This window comes from Cricetulus griseus, chromosome 5 (assembly GCF_003668045.3).
Source record: "Cricetulus griseus strain 17A/GY chromosome 5, alternate assembly CriGri-PICRH-1.0, whole genome shotgun sequence".
Taxonomy (NCBI): Eukaryota; Metazoa; Chordata; class Mammalia; order Rodentia; family Cricetidae; genus Cricetulus; species Cricetulus griseus.
The window spans coordinates 118,143,823-118,167,418 of NC_048598.1; the positions used below are offsets into that span (position 1 = coordinate 118,143,823).

The 23,596-nt window shown below is 50.8% G+C and overlaps 1 protein-coding gene across 7 annotated transcripts in view; it reads right to left on the reverse strand.

Moving 5' to 3' along the window:
• Positions 1 to 501: 501 nt before the first annotated feature.
• The window catches only part of Jdp2 (Jun dimerization protein 2), a 50,257-nt gene continuing 27,162 nt past the window's right edge, over positions 502 to 23,596 (reverse strand). For 2 of the 7 annotated variants that reach the window (XM_027418549.2, XM_035445244.1), the window contains 2 exons: positions 17,756 to 17,860; positions 10,610 to 11,707 (listed from right to left, as the gene is read on the reverse strand). In XM_027418549.2, the coding sequence (XP_027274350.2) occupies positions 11,522 to 11,707; positions 17,756 to 17,860 (291 nt within the window). In that variant the 3' untranslated portion in view covers positions 10,610 to 11,521. Of the gene's footprint in view, positions 1,665 to 2,384; positions 2,484 to 10,609; positions 11,708 to 17,755; positions 17,861 to 23,596 lie in introns of those variants that run through there. The other 5 variants (XR_004770126.1, XR_004770127.1, XM_035445245.1 and 2 more) reach the window with 5 other exon arrangements.

Consider the following 23,596-nt stretch of genomic DNA (forward strand, 5'->3'; position numbering starts at 1 on the left):
CCTACAAGAAGATTACTTCACTGATGGTGCTGCCACCCTCATCATCAGACCTTCATGAACCTCTAAACCCCTCTGCTTTGGGAACCCGGCCTTGACGAGGGTATGTGTCACACCTAACGCATAGTAGAGCTCAGCTAACACTGGTTGAACTAAATGGAGCAGTTAGTTGTGTGATGCTGAATGAGTCCCTGAGCCAAGTCTCAGTTTCTTCAGCCATAGGATGAGTCTCAGTAATCCGACCAATCTCAGAAGAACCCAGCAGGTGTTTTAAGTGCTCAGTTGAGGTTTCCATCTTTTGTTCATCCTAGCGCAGCAGGTGGCCTGCTATTGTGTGTGTGTGTGTGTGTGTGTGTGTGTGTGTGTGTGTGTGTGTGTGTGTGTGTGTGGTTGTAAATGCTAGGTAAAAGTTCTAACGTTGACTCACATAGTCCTACTGGATATGACGCCCTCTTGTGGCATTTTCAGGCACTGCACATATGTGGTACCCAGACGTACATAAAATAAATACAAAAAAGGGAATTTTTTATTAAGGTATTAACAGAGATAGCAAGGCACAGAAGGTCTGAATCCAGGTCACCATGTGCAGAACTGTTTCTAGGATGGCTGTACCCTTACCTGTTTTGAGATCTGATCCTGGAGAGATGGGGCTAGCTTTGCAGAACAAACAAACAAAAAAATCGTCCGATGGGATCACATCCTCTCATGCCCCAGCATGTATCCTCCCCGGCCTCCAAGCTAGAGGAGGAGGAGGCCATTTCAAGAAACTCTTGTGTTGAGTGGAGTCCATATACCCTGAGTGTTTCTGGGCAAGGGACTACACAGGACTTCCCAGCGCCCAGTGTAGTTTAGTGTGGACTACTATGGGCTCTGTTTAGTGGCGTCATCTAGAGGAGGCCGGATGTGCCATGGCCTCCTTTGGCTCTGCTGTATTTTGAGTTACATAGTGTAAAATGGCAAACAGCAGCTACAACTGCAGTCCAGACCAGTTGCAGAGCCTCATAGTTGGCAGCCTTCCAAGCCACTGCCATGTGGGTTAGTTAGAGCACTATCCCTAACACAGAATGTAGGTTGTCTCCAAATCCACAGGTCTGCGAAGGCCCCATGCCTCTTTCTCTGTGGCAGGTGTAACATGCAATAGCTTGAGCTTCATTTTGAAGGCCACGCTTCAGGACGCTTCAGACCACTAGGAACGCCGTCAACGGGGCAGGCCGACAAGTCCATCTAGGGTTTCTTTCCCACTGTCAACCACCTCTGTGGCTTACTGTGCATCCAGTCATTGCCACTTCTTGCACTGTGGGTCTCATGTGCATAGTGACATTCGTCCAGTGGGAGCTTTGAGACACCGTGGAACATCAAGAGACTCAAATGTCCCACGGATCATACCAGGATGGAGAAGAGAGAGTCAAAGTAATCCTCACGCTAGATAGTAAATGGGCACCACTGCCTTTCCCGTGTGAAAGTGAGCGATTTTTTCTTTTCCCCTATGGGTGAAACTTGAGAAGAAAATATTTACCAATTAGTAGACTTGCAAACAATTGCCATCTGTATTGTTGGCTTCCCATCACTATAACACAATACCTGAGGTAATCATGCAATAAGGGGATTAATCGTAGATCATTATTTCTGAGGCTTCAGTTCCAATCTCTCATCCCTGTTGCTTGGACCTGTGATGAGGTAGAATGCATGGCACCAAATGTATAGTCAAGGAAGCCACTCACCTCCCAGCATCCAGGAAACCCAAAAAGAGAGGGGAAGGACCCGGGGTCCCAATATCCTCTTGAAGGGCACCCCACTAGTGACCTAACTTCCTCCTACATAGCTAAACTTCTTGAAAATCCAACCGCCTTCTAACAGCACCACAGGCTAAGGACCAAGTCACTAATGTCTGGATCTTTGGGGAGGCATTCAACATCCAAGCCATGATACCAACGAAAGTGAGCTCCTTTTCGTCCTACTTGATGGAAATTAAGAAGAACACATTGCCGGAGTGATCGGGTGGTGTTACCTGTTCTGAAGATAACCCATCTAGCACAGTGGCAGCAAGCATCTAGATTTACAGTAGTCTACCACCACCCTCTGTAGCCCACCTTTCACAGGAGTCAAACAAGTGGCTGCAGCAGTGGTCTGGTGGGAACCAAGGCCACCTACATCCCTGAGTGATTGCAGTGGGAGCCTTTCCTCTGCATTGCTCAGAGGGAAGCTATCCTTTCTGACTTCTTGTAGGGGTGGAGCAGTTTCAAATGCATCTATTCAGTTTTTCCCATCAAAAGCTGCTGGATGTAAAGAAGGAGTGTGAGGATTCTGCAGCCCCCAAGGAGCTTCATCCCAAGTGCACACTTTCCGGTTAGGCCAACACCAACAGGAAGGGTGTGACTGTAACTCACCACTGGAGACTCTGTGGGGCAGACTAGGGCCGGTCACCATCCATTTCTGCGACACCATCCACTTCTATCGCCGTGACGAAACACCGTGACCAAAAGCAACTTGAGGAAGAAAGTGTTGATTTCAGAGTATAGTTCCACAGTGCTGTCCATCATGGAGGGAAGTCAGGGCAGGAACTCAAACAGGGCAGGAACCTAGAGACAGTGGCTGATGTAGAGGCCATGGAGGGGAGCTGCTTCCTGGCTTGCTCTCTGTGGCTTGCTCGGCCTGCTTTATTATAGCACCCAGGGCCACCAGCCTGTGGGTGTCACTGCCCATAGTGATCTGGGCCCTCCCACATCAATCACCGATTGAGAAAATGCACCATAGGCTAGCCCACAGGCCATTCTAGTGGAGGCATTTTCTCAGTTGAGGTTCCCTCTTCCAAAATGACTCTAGCTGTGTCAAGCTGACATAAATCTGGCCAGCACGGGTACCCCGGGTTATTGTCATCTCACTTCCTTTATATTAATGGGCACGGGGAGATTCAACAGCCCCCAGAAGAGCTGAGAAATCCATTTCCCTACTGTAGAGTGTTCGGGGATGTAGGGATTCCCTCAGGAGGGTCCCTAGTGCCCTTCCATCACTGCAGTCTGGGTCTCTGAGCTGACTTCCATCCAGATACAGATGAGGACTTTGACACCCACAGTATAACAATGCCCTTCATGTATCTCGCAGGCCTTTCCCATTCTGCAATTCCATAATCACCATTGATGGCAGGCAGCTCCAGTCTTAGGGCAGCTTTCCCCATAGTCAACCCTGGCCGCAGAGTGGCCAATGCCCAGCTTCTCTGAGACACTGACATCCCTCACCAGAATGTGCCTGTCACCTGGGGGGATGCCTCTGGGTATCTAGGGAGCATTGTCAGAAGATGATCTTACCATCTCACACGTCAACTTCTCGATGGACCTGGGCCCTTCCCTAACTCCCTGAGGAGGCGCTGCTAGCATGTCTCCACCCCGCTGACAGCCTAGCTTGTAGGCTTCTCACAGCTACACGGACAGTGGAGCAGGGTACATCCCAGATGCTGATGCTGATGCTTGGGTTACGGGTGAGTGCTCCCACTTTTCCAGATGTAACCATTCCCACATATCTTCTGGATCCAGCAGACACCTGTCAGCCAGGGTCTGGGCTTCCTCCAACAAGTGAGCAATTGCTTTTCAAGCAGGAACTGTATTTCTTAGATCTGTGCTGACACATGGTCTTGCTTGTCTCCCTGGACGTGAGTGTGACAGAGGTGGGCCTGGGGACAAACACCATGTGGCAGTTCCTGCTTCTGCAATCTGTGCAGGGGGCCCGATCAACCCTGCTTCCTCACAACATTCAACAGATTCTGGGGATGCATGATTCTCAATCACCCATTTAGGGTGTAGGGTCTGTTGCCCTAGGGTGTTCTCCTTTAGGGCCCCGAATTTGATGCAAAAAGAAAAAATTCATCAAGGGGGCTGGCAAGATGGCTTGGTAGATGAGGGAGCTTGCTGCCAAAGCTGACCACCTGGATGTGATCCTGGGACCCACACATCTCAATCCCCATAGAAGATCTGAGCAGCCGTGCCCGCCCACCCCCCACCCCCCACCCCCCACTGGTGCTAATCCCTCCACCGTCCAGCACCTGGCTTTGCCTGGCTCCCGTAAAGCAGGCCTTGAAGCAAAGCCTTGTACTCCAGTGCTTAGTTAGGTTGGGGTGGGGGCAGGGAGGGAAGGACACAGTAGGACCAGGAGAGAGAGACAACCAATATATGTATCCCAGGCCAAGTGCCAAATTGCTTCTACAGGCCACCTCCTCAGCTCCCACCCCCAGCAGCCACCCTCCACAGCTCTCCCCAACACTCCCCTTCTACAGGCCTTCTCTAACCCTGTAAGACCTCATGGTCTGTGGGACAGGCCTCAGAACCACACACCTGGAGGATGAAAGGGAGAAGCATTCTCCACACGCTCCTCCCCACTAGTAACCACAGAAGGCTCTGGAAGCATCGACGCCCTGAGTCTCCAGGTCTGTGTTCATAGCACAGATGAATTCCAGGGGGAAGTGGAACTTTTAGGGCCTCCACCTGTGAGGGGGCGCCATCTGGTTGTATGTGTGTGAAGTTGCTCATACCTACTCAGAGTAGGTCATTAGGAAAAGCAGAGTCATAAGGCTGGAAACGAACACAACAGGTGTGCAGGACAGACCACCCAGCGTGTACTGTCCTTTTAGAGCAGCGAAGGTTATGTGTCATCTTGCTGTATTAGAAGCCTAGAAAGAAATCAGTCTCCCAAAATAGTTAATGTTTATATTTATTCTTTGAGAATTCCATACATTCATATAATGTATATTGAGCATATACAGCCCTCTCTCCCTCCTTCTAACTCCTCCTGGACACTTCCCATCCACTGCCAACTCCAAGTCCTTTCATTAAAAAATGGTCTATTGAGTCCAACTTGTGCTGCCCATATACACATGGGTGTGGGGAATCCACCGGAGTATGGTCAGCTTTCTAGGGGCCACATGCCTAAATAAAAATGACTTTCTTCCATCAAAGCAACTGTCACATCGCCTCGGCTAGGGGTGAGAGTCACCTGAGCCCTCCCTGCTCCAGGCAGGGATGTTGAGTAGCTTGGTTTTGTGCACGTCTTGTCTCACACAGACTTTAATCTGCAACAGCACATCCAGCTCAATTAACCTCCTTTTTAACCATACTTGGCATTCCCAAATGACCAAGCTATGCCAGTGTGGTGAAGAAGCTCACTATTTTGTATTTAGTGGGCATGTGTCTATGCATTTCTGTGAATATGTGAGCAGGTGGCCTGTGTATTTCTCTCTGTGTTGGGCCATGCCCCTGTGTTTGGATTGTTTCACAGATCTGTGTGCCGGGCACCAGGGTGGGTGGGTGAGGTACACCACACATCTTGTGGTGTTCACAGGGAATGGAGCCAATCTTTCCAGGTAGCAGGAAGGGTCATAGTTAAGAAGTTCCAAGTCTTCATTTCCTGGGCCATCGGCAGAATAACAACCACGCCAGAGAGGGCCACATTCTAATCCTTGGAACCCGTTGTCATAAGCCAGGGGCAACTAAGGTTGCATGTGAAGGTAAGGTGGGGTGGGTTTTGTTTGGTTTTTCAAGATAGGGTTTCTCTGTGTAGCCCTGGCTGTCCTGGAACTCACTCCGGAGACCAGGCTGGCCTTGAACTCACAGGGATCCGCCTGCCTCTGCCTCCCGAGTGCTGGGAATAAAATCATGCGCCACCACTGCCTGGCTCAAGGTAAGGTTGTTAATCAGCCTTAAAAATAAAGAGATTGTCCTTGATGATCTAGGTGGGGACAATCTTATCACAAGGGTCCTTGAAAGACAGAAGGAGCCCGAGACAGTTCAGTGTGTGAACTGATTGCTGTGCAAGCATGAGAACCTGAGTTCAATCTTCAGTGCCCACATGAAGACAGGCACATGCCTGTAATCCCAGCTGGGAGGCAGAGACAGGGGAATCCTTGGGCCGTACAGGCTAGCCACTCTAGCACAACAGGTGAGACTCAGGTTCAGTGAAAGATCCAGTCCCAAAGAGTAAGATGGAGAGTGACTGGGGAGGCATCCAATGTAGACCTCTGACCTCCTTATGTACACACACACACACACATGTACACACACACACACACATGTACACACACACACACACACACACACACACACACACACACACACACGAACATGCACACACATGAACATGCACACACACATGAACACGTACACACACATATGAACATGTACACATATGAACATGTACACACACATGAACTTGTACACACACATGAACATGTACACACACATATGAACATGTACACATATGAACATGTACACACAGATGAACACGTACACACATGAACACGTACACACATGAACATGCACACACAAACTTGCACACACATGAATGTGCACACAGATGAACATGCACACACATGAATGTGCACACACATGAACATGTACACACATGCACACACATGAACATGTACATGCATGTGAACATGTACACACAAGAACATGTACACACACATGAACACGTACACACATGAACATGCACACACAAACATGCACACACAAACAAACAAACATGCACACACACGAACATACACACACATGAACATGCACACACATGAACATGTGCACACATGAACATGTGCACACATGAACATGTACACACACATGAACATGTACACACACATGAACATACACACACAAACATGCACACACACACAAACATGCACACACGCAAACATGCACACACACGAACCATGCACACACATGAACATGCACACACACATGAACATGTACACACACCCCAAAAAAAGACAGATGTGAAAAGAAAAAGAGTCAATATTAGGGAAACAGGGCATGAAAGAACTCGGCATCTACTATTGCTGGCTTTGTAGACAGAAGAGGGTGCGAGCCAAGGACTATGATGTTCTACAAAAACCGAGAACACGGGTTCTCCCCTAGTCTGCAGAAGGGACAGTCCTGTCAACCAACGCCTTGGCATTAGCCCAGGGAGAAGCATTTTACACTCTGAAATCCAGAGCTGTGAGACAATAAAATATGTGTGGCTTGAAGCCATTTTACCCTTTGTAATGTCACAGCAGTGACAGGAAGCAGTGCACCAGAACCCACCGGGTTCTTGTCTTTCAAAAGTCGCCCCCACCCTGTGCTTTCTCTATTGTAGGGCCCCGGGCACAGCCGAGACTTTGCACAGCGGATGGGGCTGCAAAGTCAGGGAAGGAGAGAGTCTAAGAGTGGGAATTAACTCTGAATGCACTTCACACCACCCCAGTGCTCAGGGAGCAGCTAAGCCAGGGCAGAGGGGGGCTCTCCAGGGTAACAGCTGGCAGAGCAGCCTCCCCAGGGCAAGGCCAACTAGATTCACCCTCTGAAGTGCTTCTCTTTTCCTCTAGGCATGCAACTGAATTTGCACAAAGTCAGAGCCAAGTGTTGCAACCCATTGTAATTTCAGAGTGGCTCTTATTTCCTGAGTTTGCTAAGGAAATAATAGGGGAAAAACCAAACCCAAACCCTCTATTTGAATTGGGATTTGCTCTCTTTTTATCAGGAAACTTGAAGCAGACAAAGGAGGAAAAGAATATAAACGGTGCCTCTGAGCACACACGCCACCCCCACAAGCCTGGAGTTACTCTAGACCTGATACCATGCTTAAAAGTGAAGAAACAGTCACACATACAGTTGAAACCCAGTGTCCCACTTACCCTTGTAGAAGCCACTGGGGGTCCCCGCCCACCCCAGTGTCAGTCCCAGCCACTGGTTTTGGTATTTATAACATTCTTGCATTTTCTATTCTGCCTGTTAACCGGATCTCTGTGTGTCCTTAATAACCTATCTATTTCCGTGTTGAGAAACATTCCATACATTACATCCTCCTGTACTTTGCTCCCCTGTCCTTCGGTTCCCCACTGCTTCCGAGATTCATCCTAATGAATAGACGGCTGACGATAGACATAGCCGAGGTTCATTTCTAAGGGCTAACACTTGATTTTGTGAGACACCATCATTTATTTGTCTATACTTACATCCACAGGCAATTAGATCACTTCGTTTCCCTTTAGCACAAACAGCATCAGTGGTGATCCTTGGGCATCAGGGGGAGCCTGTGACAGGGTTCCTCCCAAGTCCAGTCTCAGGTAGGAAACTGCCACGTCACAGGAAGTGCTCTGCCACCACTGGGGGGGGGGTGGAAGCTTCCCGAAGCCATCCTGACCATCCCACTCTTCCACCTGCCTATGTGGTGGTGGCTGGTGGCGAGTGCATCTCACCTGTCTTTTTCAGGCTGTGAATGCACACAACTCAATTGCATCATCCTGCACCCAACACAGTTGTGGGAACCCAGGAGTCTTGGGTCCCAGGCATCTATCATATCACATGACAAGACATGGTCAGAATGTAAACTCTGCAGCCTGCCTTTAAAGAGGCTAAAAGCTATTCAAATAATTTTATTCGATAAATATCAACTAGCCTCTCTAACAGAGGGCAGGATAATGCTCACTTACCGCCATTCCTCCTTTGATCCTGATAACGTCCCCATAAGAAAGACTATGGTCCCACTGTCCCACTTTACAGGTAAGGAAACACAAAGCTCTCATTTGCAGGTGGGCATTAGAGCTTCGGACTCAGTGGGTGCTGCGAACGCATGAGGCTCGGCATTCGTCACTTCTGCCTCCTGCCATGATCCTCTGGCAGCTGAGGGCTCGTCACAGACAAATCAAGCTGAGGTCATTTCAGAGAGGCACAGGCCCAGCTGCTATCCACCAGAGAAGCCTAGAATAGCATCCTGGCACTGCCACCTAACAGGTCTGTGACCTTGGGCGAGGTCCCTCCTCTCTCTGCCTTGTCCATCTATCTGAGACTGTAGCATGGACCTCCCAGGAAGGCCACGTGAACCAGATGAAACACATGCAGTGTGTGACACACAGGAAATACCCTAGAGCTGGCTCTGATGGGGAAGTCATCAGAGTGAGTGCATCTATGAAGGAGAAAGCTACCATGCAGGAACAGCAGTTCAGGCAACTGGTCTGGGTGGGCAGCCACCCACAAAGCCTAAAAAGGGCTGGATCTATGAAAGTTCAGGTCCTGGCATCCCAGAAGGAAACTAAAGAAGCCGCATCCAGGGGTTGGATAGTAACCCTGCAGGGGCATCTATAGGCCTCTAGATGGGCTCTTACAAATTCTTACTTTTACTCCTGGCTGGACAGTGTTAAAGAAACTCAGGTGACAGGTTGTTACTGCGTGCTGCCATGGCAGACAGTGAGCTAGCCAGGCTCTGTCTCCAGATAGATAGACCAAGCAAGTCAGATGGAGAGAATACAAAGAGAGGGACCAACTGTTTATTAGTGACCTATTTTCCATTTCCATCCCTCCCAGAGGCCTCATCTATGATTGAGAGGACACTCAAGGTCACTGGCACACAGATTCAACATCAAGAAGTTACCTGGCCCCAGAAGAACAACATCCCCAGGAAGGAGCATTATGGAGTCTGCTCCCACCTCGCTTCTCTGTAGCCGGGTGAACTTTAAGCTTGGTAAGCCTCCAGATAGAAGGGAGCTAATGACAGCCACCTTGCCTGCCTCACAGAACCCTGACAGAAACAGATAACTGTGCCTTGCAAACTGTAAAGTGCGGAATAACTGGCAGTTGCTGTATGAATGGCAGGGAGCTGCCCTGCCTCTACAGGACAGGAGATGTGACTGTGGAGACCAGACCTATGTGTCCCTAAGTCATGAACTCCTTTGCTGGGAGAGCTGGTCCACTACATCATCATGGGCCAACATAGAACTAACTCTCCAGAGTCTACAGCTTTCTCCCAAATTTTATCAACGATGGTGGCTTCTAAACTTCCTGTTCCCAGAGGTGTGACATTCATCCAAATGGACAATCAGAGACAGCCGGTAATGGGAAAAGCCATGGGTCTCTAGAGGTGGAGTTCTAATACCACTCTTTCTTGCTGGCTGAATGACCTTGGGTAAGTCATGTGCTCTCTCTGAGCCTTAGTTAAGCTACCTGTGTGAGAGGGGAACCTGCTCTGCGTTCTCTCGTTACTCTGTAGGGAGTAAGTGGGACCTCACGCTTATCGTGCAGTATGACTTCAACAAGCGGTAGCTTCATTTTGTCTCTCTGGACCTCCAAATCCCCATCCAAGGTCTGCCCCTTTGACAAAGCTGCCATGCGGATGAAAGGAGATGAGTTTGAAGCAAACAAGCAAGTATGAGATGAACCCATTGTTGGCTCCATAGGGCAAGACCAAGGTTTGTTTATCCCCCAGCAGAGGTTCAGTTCATTACAGTGCCTGGCGCACTCAAGGGTGCTTTCAGAGGACCCAAGTTTGATCCCCTGCCAGCACACCAAGTGCTCACAAGAACCTATAACTCCAGCTCCAGAGGTATCCAAATCCTCTAACCTCTGCGCATATCTACACAAAGACACACATACAATTAAAAATAATAAAAAACAACTATAAAACATTTGTGGCCTAAATAAATGAAACAAGTACCTCAAAATGGTACGTACAGAGTTCTTTAACATTCCCTAGGCCTTGGTCTCCTCATCTGTGAAGTGGGCACATTGAGGCTTACCAGGGAGGGCAGCAACGGAAACTACTCTAAACCCCTCCTGCCCTGGGCATGCCCTCTCCCTGGGCAGACACCACTCGAGGCAGCTGGGTAATTAAGAGCAATGTTTACTGAGCGATACAGGACTGAGTACTAGGAAGGGTTTACAAGGATGGAAATGCACCCCACCCGCCTGGCCACCACCCCCCAACACCCAGAACCTACAGTACTTAGGAATTACAATGGCTGTAACTGGTGGGCGGATGTCCCTAACAACAGACCATAGCATATTTGTACTGTGTCACATCGAGTGATTATAGAAATCCATATATATATTGCTCGTATAAAATCTTTTTTTGTAAAAAATATTAAAAAAAAAGAAAGTATAAAAAAAAAAACGTGTGCAGTTGGAAGCCCCGCCAGGACAGCCAGTCTGTAAACATTCATCGATTGAGTGTGTGCTTTGGAAGGGCGCCCGCGCCTCAGTGCCACAGCAAACTCCAGCAGGGCCACCAGGCTGCACCACCCGGGCAGGGCCATCACAGCCCCACAGTGCACCCCTTTCCATCCGGCTTGGGCAGGGCTGGGGAAGTGGATTGCGGTCCACGCTAAGTTCCATCCTCGGCCACACTGTGTTCGCGACGCATGGCTTTTCTTGGCTGCTCGGTAGTCCTTTGGGTGGGGGTCTTGGCAGAGAGGCCAGAGGAGAGCCTGAGGAGGCTACCTGTTTGGACATCTCTCTGGCTGAGGTGCCCTTCAAGCTGGGCCTTGGAGTGGGACAGCCCCTACCTGCGGGTCAACTTTGGTCTCATCGCTTGGTCCCTCTGGTTTCTTCAGTCTGCTCTTGCTTTTGTGTGGCCGGGCTGAGTTTCAGAAAAGAGCAGACTGGAGGCCAGTTATGCTAAGTCTCATCATAGAGTTTGTCATGCTCCCAGGAGGGGGCCTCCATCACCTTGCTCCTCTTCTCCTTTTGCTGCTCCCCCCACCACTCTTCCTCTGATGCCTCCTCCAGGCCTTCAGTCACTTCTTGTCCAGCTGCTCCAGCAGCGGGTTGCCTTCGGACTCAGGCGTCCTGACACTGTCTGTGCGCACGATGCAGGTGGGGCGGTGGCGGTTAAGCATCAGGATGAGCTGTTGGCGCTCCAGCTTCAGCTCTTCTATCTGGGTCTTCAGCTCTGCATTCATGAGCTCCAGCCGCTCTGACTCCTGTGCAGACAGAGACACTGTCAGCTGTCACTGCCAGCCTGCTCCTTCGAAGTACCATGCACTCGGCCTGGCACCTGTCCCACTGAAGGCTGAGCATCTGGGGTAAGTGACTTTCTGCAGGCAGGGCCCTGTCATACACTAATGACCTCTGCCACAGTAGGATGGGTCAAATTGATATGTGGGGAATAGTCCGAGTCATATCCCTTCTCTCTCCCTTCCCTCTACTCATGGTCTCCTTGCTGTTAACTAAACAACACACCCTAGGGGCTGTAGAGATGGCTCAGAGGTTAAAAACACTGTCTATTCTTCCTAGAGGTCCTGAGTTCAATTCCCAGTGACCACATGGTGGCTCACAACCATCTGTAATGAGATCTGGAGCCCTCTTCTGCTGTGCAGTCTTGAAAAACAAAACAACTAAACAACGCACCCAAAGGCTCCCCTGCAACAAGATTTTTGCACCAAGAGAAGGGGGAGGCAGGCCAAAAAGGAGGCCAGGTGGATCCGGAGCAGGTCCATGAAGGGGAGTCCATGTTGGCCCACAGGTGGCAGCAAAAAACCAAGTGATTTGCTATGTGCCAAATGTATGATGGGAAAGTCTTGATGTTGGGATTAAGAATCCGAGTGTGGACCTTTCCTGCTAAAACATGTGTCTCCTGGCCATTAGCTTGTAATTACTTAGAACTTTCCCGGTCCCCTCAGTATCCCCCATAGTCTAGGAGTTTCGTCCACAGACAATCAACAAACAACCTGCTGGACCCAAAATGAGGTTTTTCAACTGATTTCAGATGAAACTCCTGACACAGTCCCAGCCCTGAGGAGAGGAAGGAAAGCTGAGGGTGTGATGGGATGTGAGGCTGTGTGTTCACAGTGGGGACAAGTGACAAGCACGCCTGGGGTTTGCACAGCAGGACTAACGGACACAGCAATGGCTCTTCCTGCTTTTCAGTTCCAGTTTGTAACTGAAAGTTCTCCTCATGTGTGAACTGAGGAACCTCAAGCCAGCCCTTCACTGGGCGTGACCTTGTCCCCGGGTGTGGAGAAGTGCTTGGCTCTCACAGCTGAAGCAGCGTAACTGGCAGGGGGGGGGGGGGGAGAAGGATGTTGAGACAGTACAGTGACACACAAGGCAACCCTCACAAGGACCTTCCAGTCTAAAACGCCAATGCTGAAGAGGCTGAGTTAGCCACAGAGCAGGCTGAGCTTGCAACTAACTGTCTGTGTGGCAGGTCCTTCTGCCCTGTGGGGTGCAGTTGGGACAGCCTCCCTCTGAGACTCCGGGGCCTTCAATAGAGTTCCCACACCTTCAGTGAGAGGGCAACTTCCTCACACTGCTGGCCCCGCCAGTGCCAGTCGGGATCGTTCCTTGTACACATCTCTGAGGTGGCTGCACAGGCTCCCAGAAAGCTCAGAATGGCTGAGGCAGGCAGGCTTTAGGACCAGACACCTTTTTGAGCAACAGCTTCAAAAAGGAGAAAAAGAAATGCTAAGGGGGAAACTACCAAAAAAGTGTCTATGGTGGCCTTTAATGGGACAGGCTGAGACAAGATTGGAATGCTGGCCTGGTCCACACTTCTCAGAACTCTGAGAGATGGCTAGTGTTTCCTCTATCCTCCCCACCACCCCCAGCCCAAGCTGCTAACACAGTCTTCAGATTGTCCTCAGCCTTTGTATTGAGAAGCCTCAGGGCCATCTACCCACCTCTGATGGCATGCCTCAGCCTGCCATGGCCATGAAGACTTTGGGGAATCCAAAGTGCTCCTCCCATGGCTTGTGAAGAGTATCCACTCAGCACAGGGCAAGGGCCTGCTAATGACCAGCCATTCTGAGTGCAGGAGACCAGCAAGAAGTGCTAATAGCAGGGTGAGGAGCTGACTTCGGATGCTTGAGCAGGGAAGGGAAGGAAGTCTGAGAAAGAACCCCCAATGAAGAAGAGCCACAGGCAAGCTGCCCTGTGTGAAAAGATAACCAGGGACCACAGTGCTCTGCTCTCTAGCACACAGTGGAGAGAGCAGAGAAAGCAGAAGCTATACAAATACTGGAGGTTTAGAATCGGAGTACAGAGCAAGTCATCTTGTTCATCTAGAGGTGATGATCCTTGGGATTAGAAGAGTTCCCACCGGGAAAGCACTGTGTACACTGAAGGGCTAGAGGGGCATAAGGGAGCCTTCTTTTAGCCATTGAGCTGGAAGAGAGTTGGAAAAAGAAAGATGCTTCAAGGACAACTTGGCAAGTCTTGAGGACCACCATCTGTGCTTGAAAAAAAAGGGGCCAGGGCAGAGGGGCAAGGTGCATGCATGGACACTAGAATGGAGCCTGAGAGGGGAGCTGGGCTGGAGAGTGCTAAGTGGGGTCTGGAAGGAGTTTGGCCTTTGTTACAGTGAGCCTAAGTTCAAGCAGGACATGGCTGGCTGAACATAGTGGGATAAGCTTGTAATTCAAGCCCTCAGAGGTCTGAGACAGGAAGTTAGGAGTTCAAGGCCAGCCTTGGCTACATAGTGAGCTTGAAGCCAGCTTGGTTTATACAAGACTCTGTGTCCCAAACCCAAAACAGTAAATAATAATAATAATAATAATGATAACAACAACAATACCAAAACCCTAAGGGAGGAATACAACACAGCACTCAACACCACACAGATCTACCTCCTCCAACCCAGCGTAGGAGAGTCAACCCCTGCTATGGACATCTGTGTCACAGGTAAGGTTTGGGGCAACTTCGCCTGGCTGTTACAGCATCACTAACCTCTTCTTTTTTGTTTTTCAAGACAGGATTTCTTTGTGCTGTCCTGGGGTTCGCTCTGTAGATCAGACTGGTCTTTAACTCACAGAGATCCACCAGCCTCTGCCTTCTGAGTGCTGGGATTAAAGGAATGTGCCACTAAGTCTGGCTTTATATTTAAAAAATGCCCTAGGGGACATAAAACTGAGTCCCATCAACTTTTCTAAGTTGGGAAGCAGCTTGTGCCTGGGCTAAATGCTGGCTGTTTGCTACCTATGCTACTGTGGACAGTGTTCCCTACTTCTTGGAGTCTGAGCAACCTGAGTAGAGAACTGGACAGCAGAGGGGGACCCACCCACTCGCCCCTCAGAAACCTGCCAGCAGAGGGGACCCTTCTCATCCTTCCAGGGCCAGTGTGACCAGGTAGAGGGAACCTAGGGAGAGAGAGCACAGAGTATCTGGGAATGTAAAATGGTCTCGTTGCCTCCAGGGCCCCGAGAACCCGGTGTTGGGTGCAGTGTCACGGCAGAAGCCAGCACCATAGCAGACAGACACCTTGGGCTTTAGATGGAGGCTCTGGGCGAGGCCTAAGATCTGTGGGATGTGAACTGACCCATGCAAAGGCCTGTGCCCACCCAAATTCAGACATTGGCTGATCTAGAGAGGTGAACTCTGAGAGGTTGCCTCTTTGTGTTGCATGTGAGTGCCCAGAGGTCAGGCTGGGGTAAGGGTTAAAAGCTACATTCCTCCAGTCCCTCAGGTCCGCAGGCACTGCCAGCACAGGATGGGGAGCTGTATCTAGGGAAGAAGGGACTGGGCTGGAGCCCACATTGTGCTGCTCTCCAGATCCAAGGTCACATAGTTTTCTCCCTCTTGGCAGCCACATCTCTTGCTGGGACAATACAATACTATTTCAGCCGCCCCAGGCCACTGGAGTGCCCCTGCAGCCAGTGGACTCCTCTGATTGGCTGGCGCCTTACTCCTTCTGAATCCTGTCACGGCTCACCATGACCACAGATATTACACCCATGATAGCGGAGGAAGGTGTCTTAATAACCAGCCTGTACAAAAGGGACACACTGGTCTATTTCAGACAAGCCAGCATGTAGGATCGCTCTACAAATGAGGCTCAGAGTCTGCCTGCCTCTCTGTCTTTCCATGTGCGAATTTAACCTCCAGCCACACTAATAATGTTCTTTTTAATGACCTGAACACATCCTTACACAGCTCCGCCTGCTTTTGTATGTGCTGCTCACAACGACCCCCTCTTCCTGCCTCCCCTATTTTACCTCACAAATGCAATCATTTCCTCAGCCCATCCTCAGGTGGGGCCCCCTGCAGCAGCATTGCATTCCCACAGCACTCTGGGCCACTGATCCTCATTTGCCATCTGCTATTCACAGAGAACAGGGCCCACTGACCCACACAGTGCAGCTGGGCCCTTGAGTATCACCTGCTAGACAGAAAGATGGCTGAGTCTCTGCTCTCTGTTTGCTAGTAGTGTGGCCTTGGGAAAACAACTTGATCTCTCTGAACTATGGACCAATTTCTAAAATGGGAATAACTAAGGTTACCTTATTGAACAGTTGTAACCACATGAAATGACTGGTGTTCAACAAGTTCACCTGGCATCAACTATAGGCCCACAGTAGATGCTTAGCAAATATTAGCAGAATGAAGATCCATTCATCTGGCACTGGCTACCTAGTGTACTGCTGTGTGGCTGAGAGCCTCTGGTGTGGGCACGTCTTGCCTGCTAACTGCCTAACGAGCTCCAGGAAGCTGGAGTCCCATGGGAAGCTTCTCCTGAGAAGCCTGGCTGCACCTCCCACCTCTGCCCATCAAGTGCTCAATGATGGATGTAAAACACAGAGCACTCCCTCATCTTTAAGGCCTGTATCTTAGAAATTGCTGAACAATTTCAAGCCTAGCGTTGCATACCCTCACTTTAAGACCTCCCAGCGGTAAGGAGATTCAGTCCCGGTGATAAGTCCTGCCCTGCCCAGGTGCCCACAGCTAGCGAGGCCTATACATCGCTCATACTGTTCACACCTGTGGCCCCAGAACAGCTCTCTGCTTCTGGCAAGAGTGAGAAGGGAACCACAAACTCCAGTATTGGAGAACATCAGGTCAATCCACCCTTACTTCTTCATAGCTATGTCCCCCCAATAGGTACCTAGTGCACCACTGGACATTTCCTGTGCCTGTTGAATTAAAAAATGAATTTATGAATGAACCAGCCAAGGAGCTGAGAATCAAAGCAGGAATAAGAACATGAAGACCAGCTGGGTGTTGGTGGCGCACGTCTTTAATCCTAGCACTCGGGAGGCAGAGGCAGGCGGACCTCTGTGAGTTCGAGGCCAGCCTGGTCTACAGAGTGAGTACCAGGATACATAGAGAAACCCTGTCTCGAAACAAAGACAAACAAAGAAAGACCAGAGGCTTTGAGGCCAGTAGCAGGCTTTGACATCAGTCCCACCCTTTGGTGGCTGAGAGACCTGGGTGGGTCGCTATCTTCTTCACTGTTCCTTCCTCACCTACAGAAAGTGAACCACAAAGCTTCCAAACTTCATGACTGCTCTGCCAACAAAATGAGATCACACACGCAGCACTCAGCACAGTGCCTGGCTTTGCAAATGTTCACGACTCCTGCTCGTCATTGTGGTGGCTCATAGAACAAAAATGCCTGCCGGTCAGTAACAAAGCAATGACAGGGTTGTTGGGACATTGCTGACTGTCCAGGTTTCCATTCACTTCTCTTCAGTGTCACCATTTTTTGAGACAAAGGCAGCAGGGGCTGAGACGCAGGACCCAGGGGAAGAAAGAGCAAGCACCCTTCTAGGGATATCAAAAGTAAGAAGGCAGGAGACAGTGGGAAACAAGGGGCAGCAACCGGAGGCTGGACTCCACAGATAGATCAGACCTCTGGTCCCTGAGGCAGCAACAGCGAGTTCAGAGGTCATCTTCGGTGGGACTAAGCGCTGGCCAGTGGGGATGCAGGGTGGATGAGACAGTGTAATAGATGGGGTTTTTTCCTGGTAGCCAGCCCAGGAGCTATTTCCACTGACAGAGGCAGCTGGCTTGGCATTGCCCCGACATCCTACTTCATTAGCGTGTACCCTAGCACTGGGGTAGCCACAGGGACCAAAACGGATAGAGTGCCAGGTTTGGGCCACCTGGCTCAGTCAGTACCCAGGATCTAAGCACAGGGGAGGAAAGCACGGATCCTTCTACCTTCTCTGGGTTGCTGTGTCCAATGTCCCAGGCTTCGGAGCACATTGACCCCTTGTAAAGGGCGGGTGCCTCCCCACCACAGCTGCCCCGCTCACCCTCTGCAGAAACTCCGTGCGCTCCTTCTTCTTGTTCCGGCATCTGGCCGCGGCGACTTTGTTCTTCTCCCGGCGCCTTTTCCTTCGCTCTTCTTCCTCATCTAGCTGTGAGGGCACAGAGCCACGGATTAGACACCACGGGTGACCCTGGGCACAGCTTCCCACCTGACACATAGACAGACAGGGGGACAGATCCCCCTTTCGCACCCTCATCTCAGCAAACACCTCTGGCTGCTGAGATGGACAGATCTCCTGGTCATAGGAGGATATACCTCGGGAGCAGGTGGGTATCCTGGGGAGGGGCCAGTGTCCCCTAAGGGTAGAGCTACCAGCTCAGATGGAGTTACTGGGGCTGGGAGCCTGGCTAGTCCACTCACAGGAGGCAGGCGGCTCCCCACAAGGGAGTGGGGCAACCTGTTCTGCCTGGTTCAAGCCCTCTGGGTGTGATTTTTTTCCAGGCCAGCAGCTCCTAGGCACTTCCTTTAAAAACACCTTGGGCAGAGACCCAGGTTCCCACTGTGCACCTGCCCTGCCTAGTCTATCTTCACCCCACCTCTTCGCTGCCATTTCAAACCCATGCCACCCATTCCTACTAATGAGGCTCCTTTTGTTGGTCCCCCAAACTTGTGATCTATTTCCCCAGGCTCTCACAGTGACTCTGTTCTCTCACCTGGCTGGAATTCTCTTTCCCTTCTTTGTTGTCCTCCCCCAAGACTTCAGCTATGAGACAGCTTGGTGTGTGTGTGGGGGGGGGGGGTGCCAGGACACATCCCAGAGTCCCCTGAGATTACCAGCTAGCCTGTCTCTGGAAGGAATTCAGGATGCATAAAGTAAATGCCATAACCCAGGAGGAGGGGCAAAAGCTCACCAAGCAGCCACCCTGCCTGGCAGTTGCTAAAGTTTCACTAGCAGTAATAACTGGAGCTGCCTCTTGCCTGCTTCAGCAAAGGCTTTCAACACGAACCACTCTGTCCTCAAGATCAAGAGACAGCACTGGGAAGGAGCTGCTACTGTCCCATTTTGCAGATAGCAAGTCTGAGGCTTAAAAGGTCACTTTATCCAAGGCCATTCAACAAAGACACGGCAGAGCCAGATCTTGAACTCAGGTTTTACCAGTTTCAACCTTTCTGCTCCCCAAATTAATTAATTAATTAATTAATTAATTAATATTGAGGCAGAGTCTCGTGTAGCCAAGGCTATTCTCGAGCTCACTATGCAGTTAGGATGACCTTGAATTTATAATCATCCTGTCTCCACTTCCTGAGTGTTAGGATTATAGCTCTAGGCTACCACAGATCAATTTATTAGAAACTGGGGATTAAACCTAGGGCTTGTGCATGCTAGGCAAACACTTTGCCAGTTGGGCCACATTCCTGCAGGGGTATTCTGTTGGGGTGGCTTGTGCTGTCCTTGCCAACCAGGGAAATCCAGAGGCCTCAGAGGGCCAGCTGGACCAGGGACAGCTCCAAGTCAGAGGCCACAAGCTGTGGTGTTGCTCTGTGTTTGCCAACTCTGTCACTTCTTGAGTGGGATAAGGTTAGGGGGCGACTCTGGCAGTCCAGAGCCTGTGACAAGGTCTCAGCCCAAAGGAACATCAGCCAGGAAAATAAGGATCCTCTCACCATGCCCTTCTGGCGTGGTCAAGAGCACCGGGAGGGAACCCAGCCCAGCACTCTGGGCCGTGAAACTGGCCCCCTGGGAGGCTGCTGGAGAGGTGCCCCATCGATGCTGCCACACCCGATACCTCCCAGGCCCCTGGCCTCCTTTGAAACCATACCAGAAGTGACAGCTCCTCTGGCTGACCTGCATCTAGAATACAGAAACCTGGCTGAAATAGATTCCGCCCAACCTCAGCCTCACCCCAGAGCCGGCAGAAGTAAGTGTGACATCAGGCAAAGGGAAGGAACTGGAGGAAGTGGCTGCCAGTGCAATCTCCCCTCTGCCAAGAGGCTTTGCCCACAAACTGTCATGACGATGCATGCAGCCTGCCCCTGCCGGACTCCAGGGCCTCAAGCCTTTCCCTAAGCAACCCGAGGAGATGCAGCCCTGTCCCCAGAATCTGGATCCCACCCCTACCCCAGCACAAGGCCTGACCCTGAGTTAGGAGCGACTTGTTCAGGGGCTATGGCTGCAGGTTTAACAGATTGCCTGGGTCAGTTTGACACCAGATCAGTGGACCGTTCCGTCCACTCTGAGCCCATCAATCCCTTCTGTCAATACTTTTCACTCTGGATGCCACGCCCTCCTCCGTGCCAGTCAGACCATCCACCCCGGCTAAGGAGACTTGTCTTTCCTACTTGGTAAACTCATCCTTCAAGAGGAGGTGAATGCCACCTCCTCTAGGAAGGCCCCTTGGATGCCCCTGATAGGAGCCCTGTGCTACCACAGAATTCTACCCCAACCCCAGTTAAAGTGGCCACCTGCCTTCCCTGCTATTCTGGAGGATGGGTACCTACGAATGGCACTCAGTCAGTGATAATGGCCTCAGCTGAAGGAATGGAACACCAGAGTGTGGAGAATGGTGCAGATGGATAACTCACTGTCCAGACTTTTGTGGCTGAGTTGTCAACTATGAGACCTTAGCCCAGCACTCAGGAGGAAACCTGTTCTGCTGGGGTGCCTCTTGCCTGTCTGAAGGGGTTTGGAAGTGTGTTACCTGTCTTCCTCAGAAGCACAGTGACTGAAAACAGTATCCAGATTCGGGGTACAGGGCACTAATGACTGGGGCAAGTCCTATGCAGTCCTGGCAGGAATTTGGGTGTGAATTTAGGTCTAGAGTCCCCCTTTCTGCAGCTCCCACTGTATACACTCACTCGAGGCCACTCCTCCACCCACGCCCACCCTGAGCAACCTTCCTCACCAAATGACATCTCGTGGAATTGAGATGTAGCCCAAGATGCCACTTACCACATCTTCCCCATTAGAATGGGGATGTGTTTCTCACCGCCCCCAACTGCTGCTCTGGAGCTGCCTAGGGGCGACAAGGCTGGCAAGGCCCTTCCAGACACAAGGCAGGGGCTCATGGGGCCTCTGCCTTCTCCACCCACACAGCTCCTCACACTATATCAGTGCCTCAACTGTATACAGACCTCACTAGACAGAGACTAGCCTCTGTGCCCTCCCCCAGCCTCCTCTGACATCTCCAGAAAGGAAGCTGGACCTCCCCCTCCCTGATACCTCCTGAGTTCTCCAAAGCATCTGACAGAATGTTCTCACCACACACAGCCCAGCCATCTAAAACCAGAACCCCAAATGGGGAGGTGGCAGAGCTCCTTACAAGGCAGCTGGAAGAACTGAGGTGTCTGAGGGGGAGGTAGCTTATGGCAGAAGGCATTTAGAGAATGGTGTGATCGAGTTGGCAGCTGGGGAGTCCATCCTCCCCAGCCATCACCCTTAGCTCTGTCTGTGTTCTGCCCAATTCCCAGAAGCCTCAAGAGCAAAGAAGTCTGCACAGCATGAGAAGTGTGTCTGCTGTACTCTGCGTTGAAGAAAAAGGCTCTTCATGGACCAGCGACCTAAAAGGCCCTTCCTCACCCCATCCCATCTCTGATCTCAAGCTGATGGGACAAGGTAAGGATGGCTGATAGGAGATGAGCTGTACTGTGATTTGAAGATTCTGAGGGCTGCACACCAGAGATGTGTGCAACTTCCACCATTGCAGGAGGTGGAAAGGTCGGGCAGTTTAAGTCCACAGGAACAAAAAGAAACCTAAGGGAAACACTCAGCTGCAGGAGGGAGTCACAGGGACAAGGGGAAGGTGTGGGCCAAGGTGGTGAGCAAGATACCGAAGACACACACTGGAGAAGGCTCTCACCCTGGGGCCCCTGTAAGTACAAAGTGGGCACCAGGGAGGGAGTATACCCTTCAGTGTCAAATCTAGGCCCTCGGCCTGCTCACCCTGGCGATGGCCCTGAGAGACAGTCCCAAGTAGAAACAGATACATGTAGAATGAAGAGACAAAGATGGATGATGAGAGGTGGGGCTTGTAGAGATGAACGGGAGACACAGACAGACAGACAGACAATGGCAAACAGAGGCACACAGACAGAAAAAGAAATATCGTGGTCCTCTTGATAGCACCTAGCAGGACCTGACTATGCAGCTTGTCTTTGGGGTTCACGATGGACCCACAAATCCTGAGACTTTTTCCTTTGGCATGGAGTGAGTTTGAGGTTTCTAGCACTTGCTACTGAAAGACACCTGGGACATTAGGCTCCCCCCCTCACATAGTCAGGGATGCCGGGTGATACAGGAAGAGCAGAAGGTGGCCCTCAGTGATCTCAGGAAGCACTACCCAGTACCAATGCCTCTATACTAGAACCAGCCACGGCAGAGTGGCAGAGCATGGATGCAGAGGGCACTTAGACAGCTACAGAGACCAAACAAAAGGCGTCAGCATTGGGAAGATTAATTTCTAAAATTCTCTCTCCCTCCCCACTACTACTATTCTGATGAACGGACACAGAGTTAAGCCGAGTGGACAGCTTGTCATTTTACTCTCAGCCCTCATCAGAGAAGCTCCCATGTGTAGTAGTGTAGTGTAGAGGTGGTTAACAGAGACCCACACCTGGTCAGCATGCTGCGGACGAGTGTGGAGCTCTTGGTCCTAAACGGGCCAGGTAGCTGTCCCGTCCCCTCCCAAGGCCCAGGGATCATCGTAGAAGAGAGAACGGAAGGCGTGTAAGTGCCTGGGGTGGTGGATGACTACAGTGAATCTGTTTTCAGGACACAATTGGGCAGCTGTGCGTATGAACTCAGAACAGTTACGGCTGCATGTGAAAACCTCAGACGGACAAAAGCTCGGGACGGACAAGATCCCAGCACACTGAAAGGGGAGGTGAACATGAAGCTCCACCCCAGCCACGGAGCCAATAGCAACTGATGGCTGCTCGGAAAGGAGAGCCAGTTGTTCTTCAAGGATGCAGCCCTTGAGAGGCCACCCTTACTGCAGAAGACAGCCCTGTATCCACACACCTTCTGGCAGCCCTCGGTTCATTCAGTTGGTAGACACTAAATGCATGGAGCTGGGAGGAAATTGTTGAAGAGAGGCGGCAGAGGAACCTAGCACAGGCAATGAGGGTTTGCTTGATCAAAACACACTGGGTGCAAAAAATATATTTAAAAATACACTAAAATTAGCTTAAAAAAATTTCTCCCTGTCTCCCTGCTGGTGCCTCCTATTAGCCAAGGGACTCTGGGTAATGGTAATTGCTATGATAGGCCACAAGAGGCACACAGCAGACAAGATATACATGGATGAGTGAAAATATCCCTAACATGGCTTTCTATAACCCCATAAAAGCCCACTTGCAGCAGCAGTCCTGGCCAGAGCTGTCAGGCAGGACATAATAATAGGGGATTGGGGTCACCCCACAGTTAGCTCTTTCTTGGCAATTGCCATCAGGCACTGTGGAGCTGGGGTAAGGGTGAGAGCTCCAGCACCCTGAGACTCAGAGTGAAAGTCTATGGACAGTTGTCTGCCTATGGACTGAACCCCACTCCAGACCTTCTGGACTGGAACTTGTCTGTAACCTGAGTCCCAGGGAACTTTCGTGCACAGGAGGGCATGATGAGCCCTTGGCTGTTCTCTCTATAAGTACACTTCTGCGATTGTACTCTTTTCATAAATACCACCATCTACCTGATGGTTTGGCCAGAAACAAGCCTGAAATCACCTTAATCCCACCCCGCCCCGCCCCCACCAACAGCCCATTTAACAGTCTGCAGGGATCACACTTGCAAATTCGATCAGATTGCATCACCACCATCACTCCAACCTCCCCTGTCAAACTCTCACTGCTGCGACAGGGCAATGGCCCCCAGGGGGTGCTCTCCCGGCTA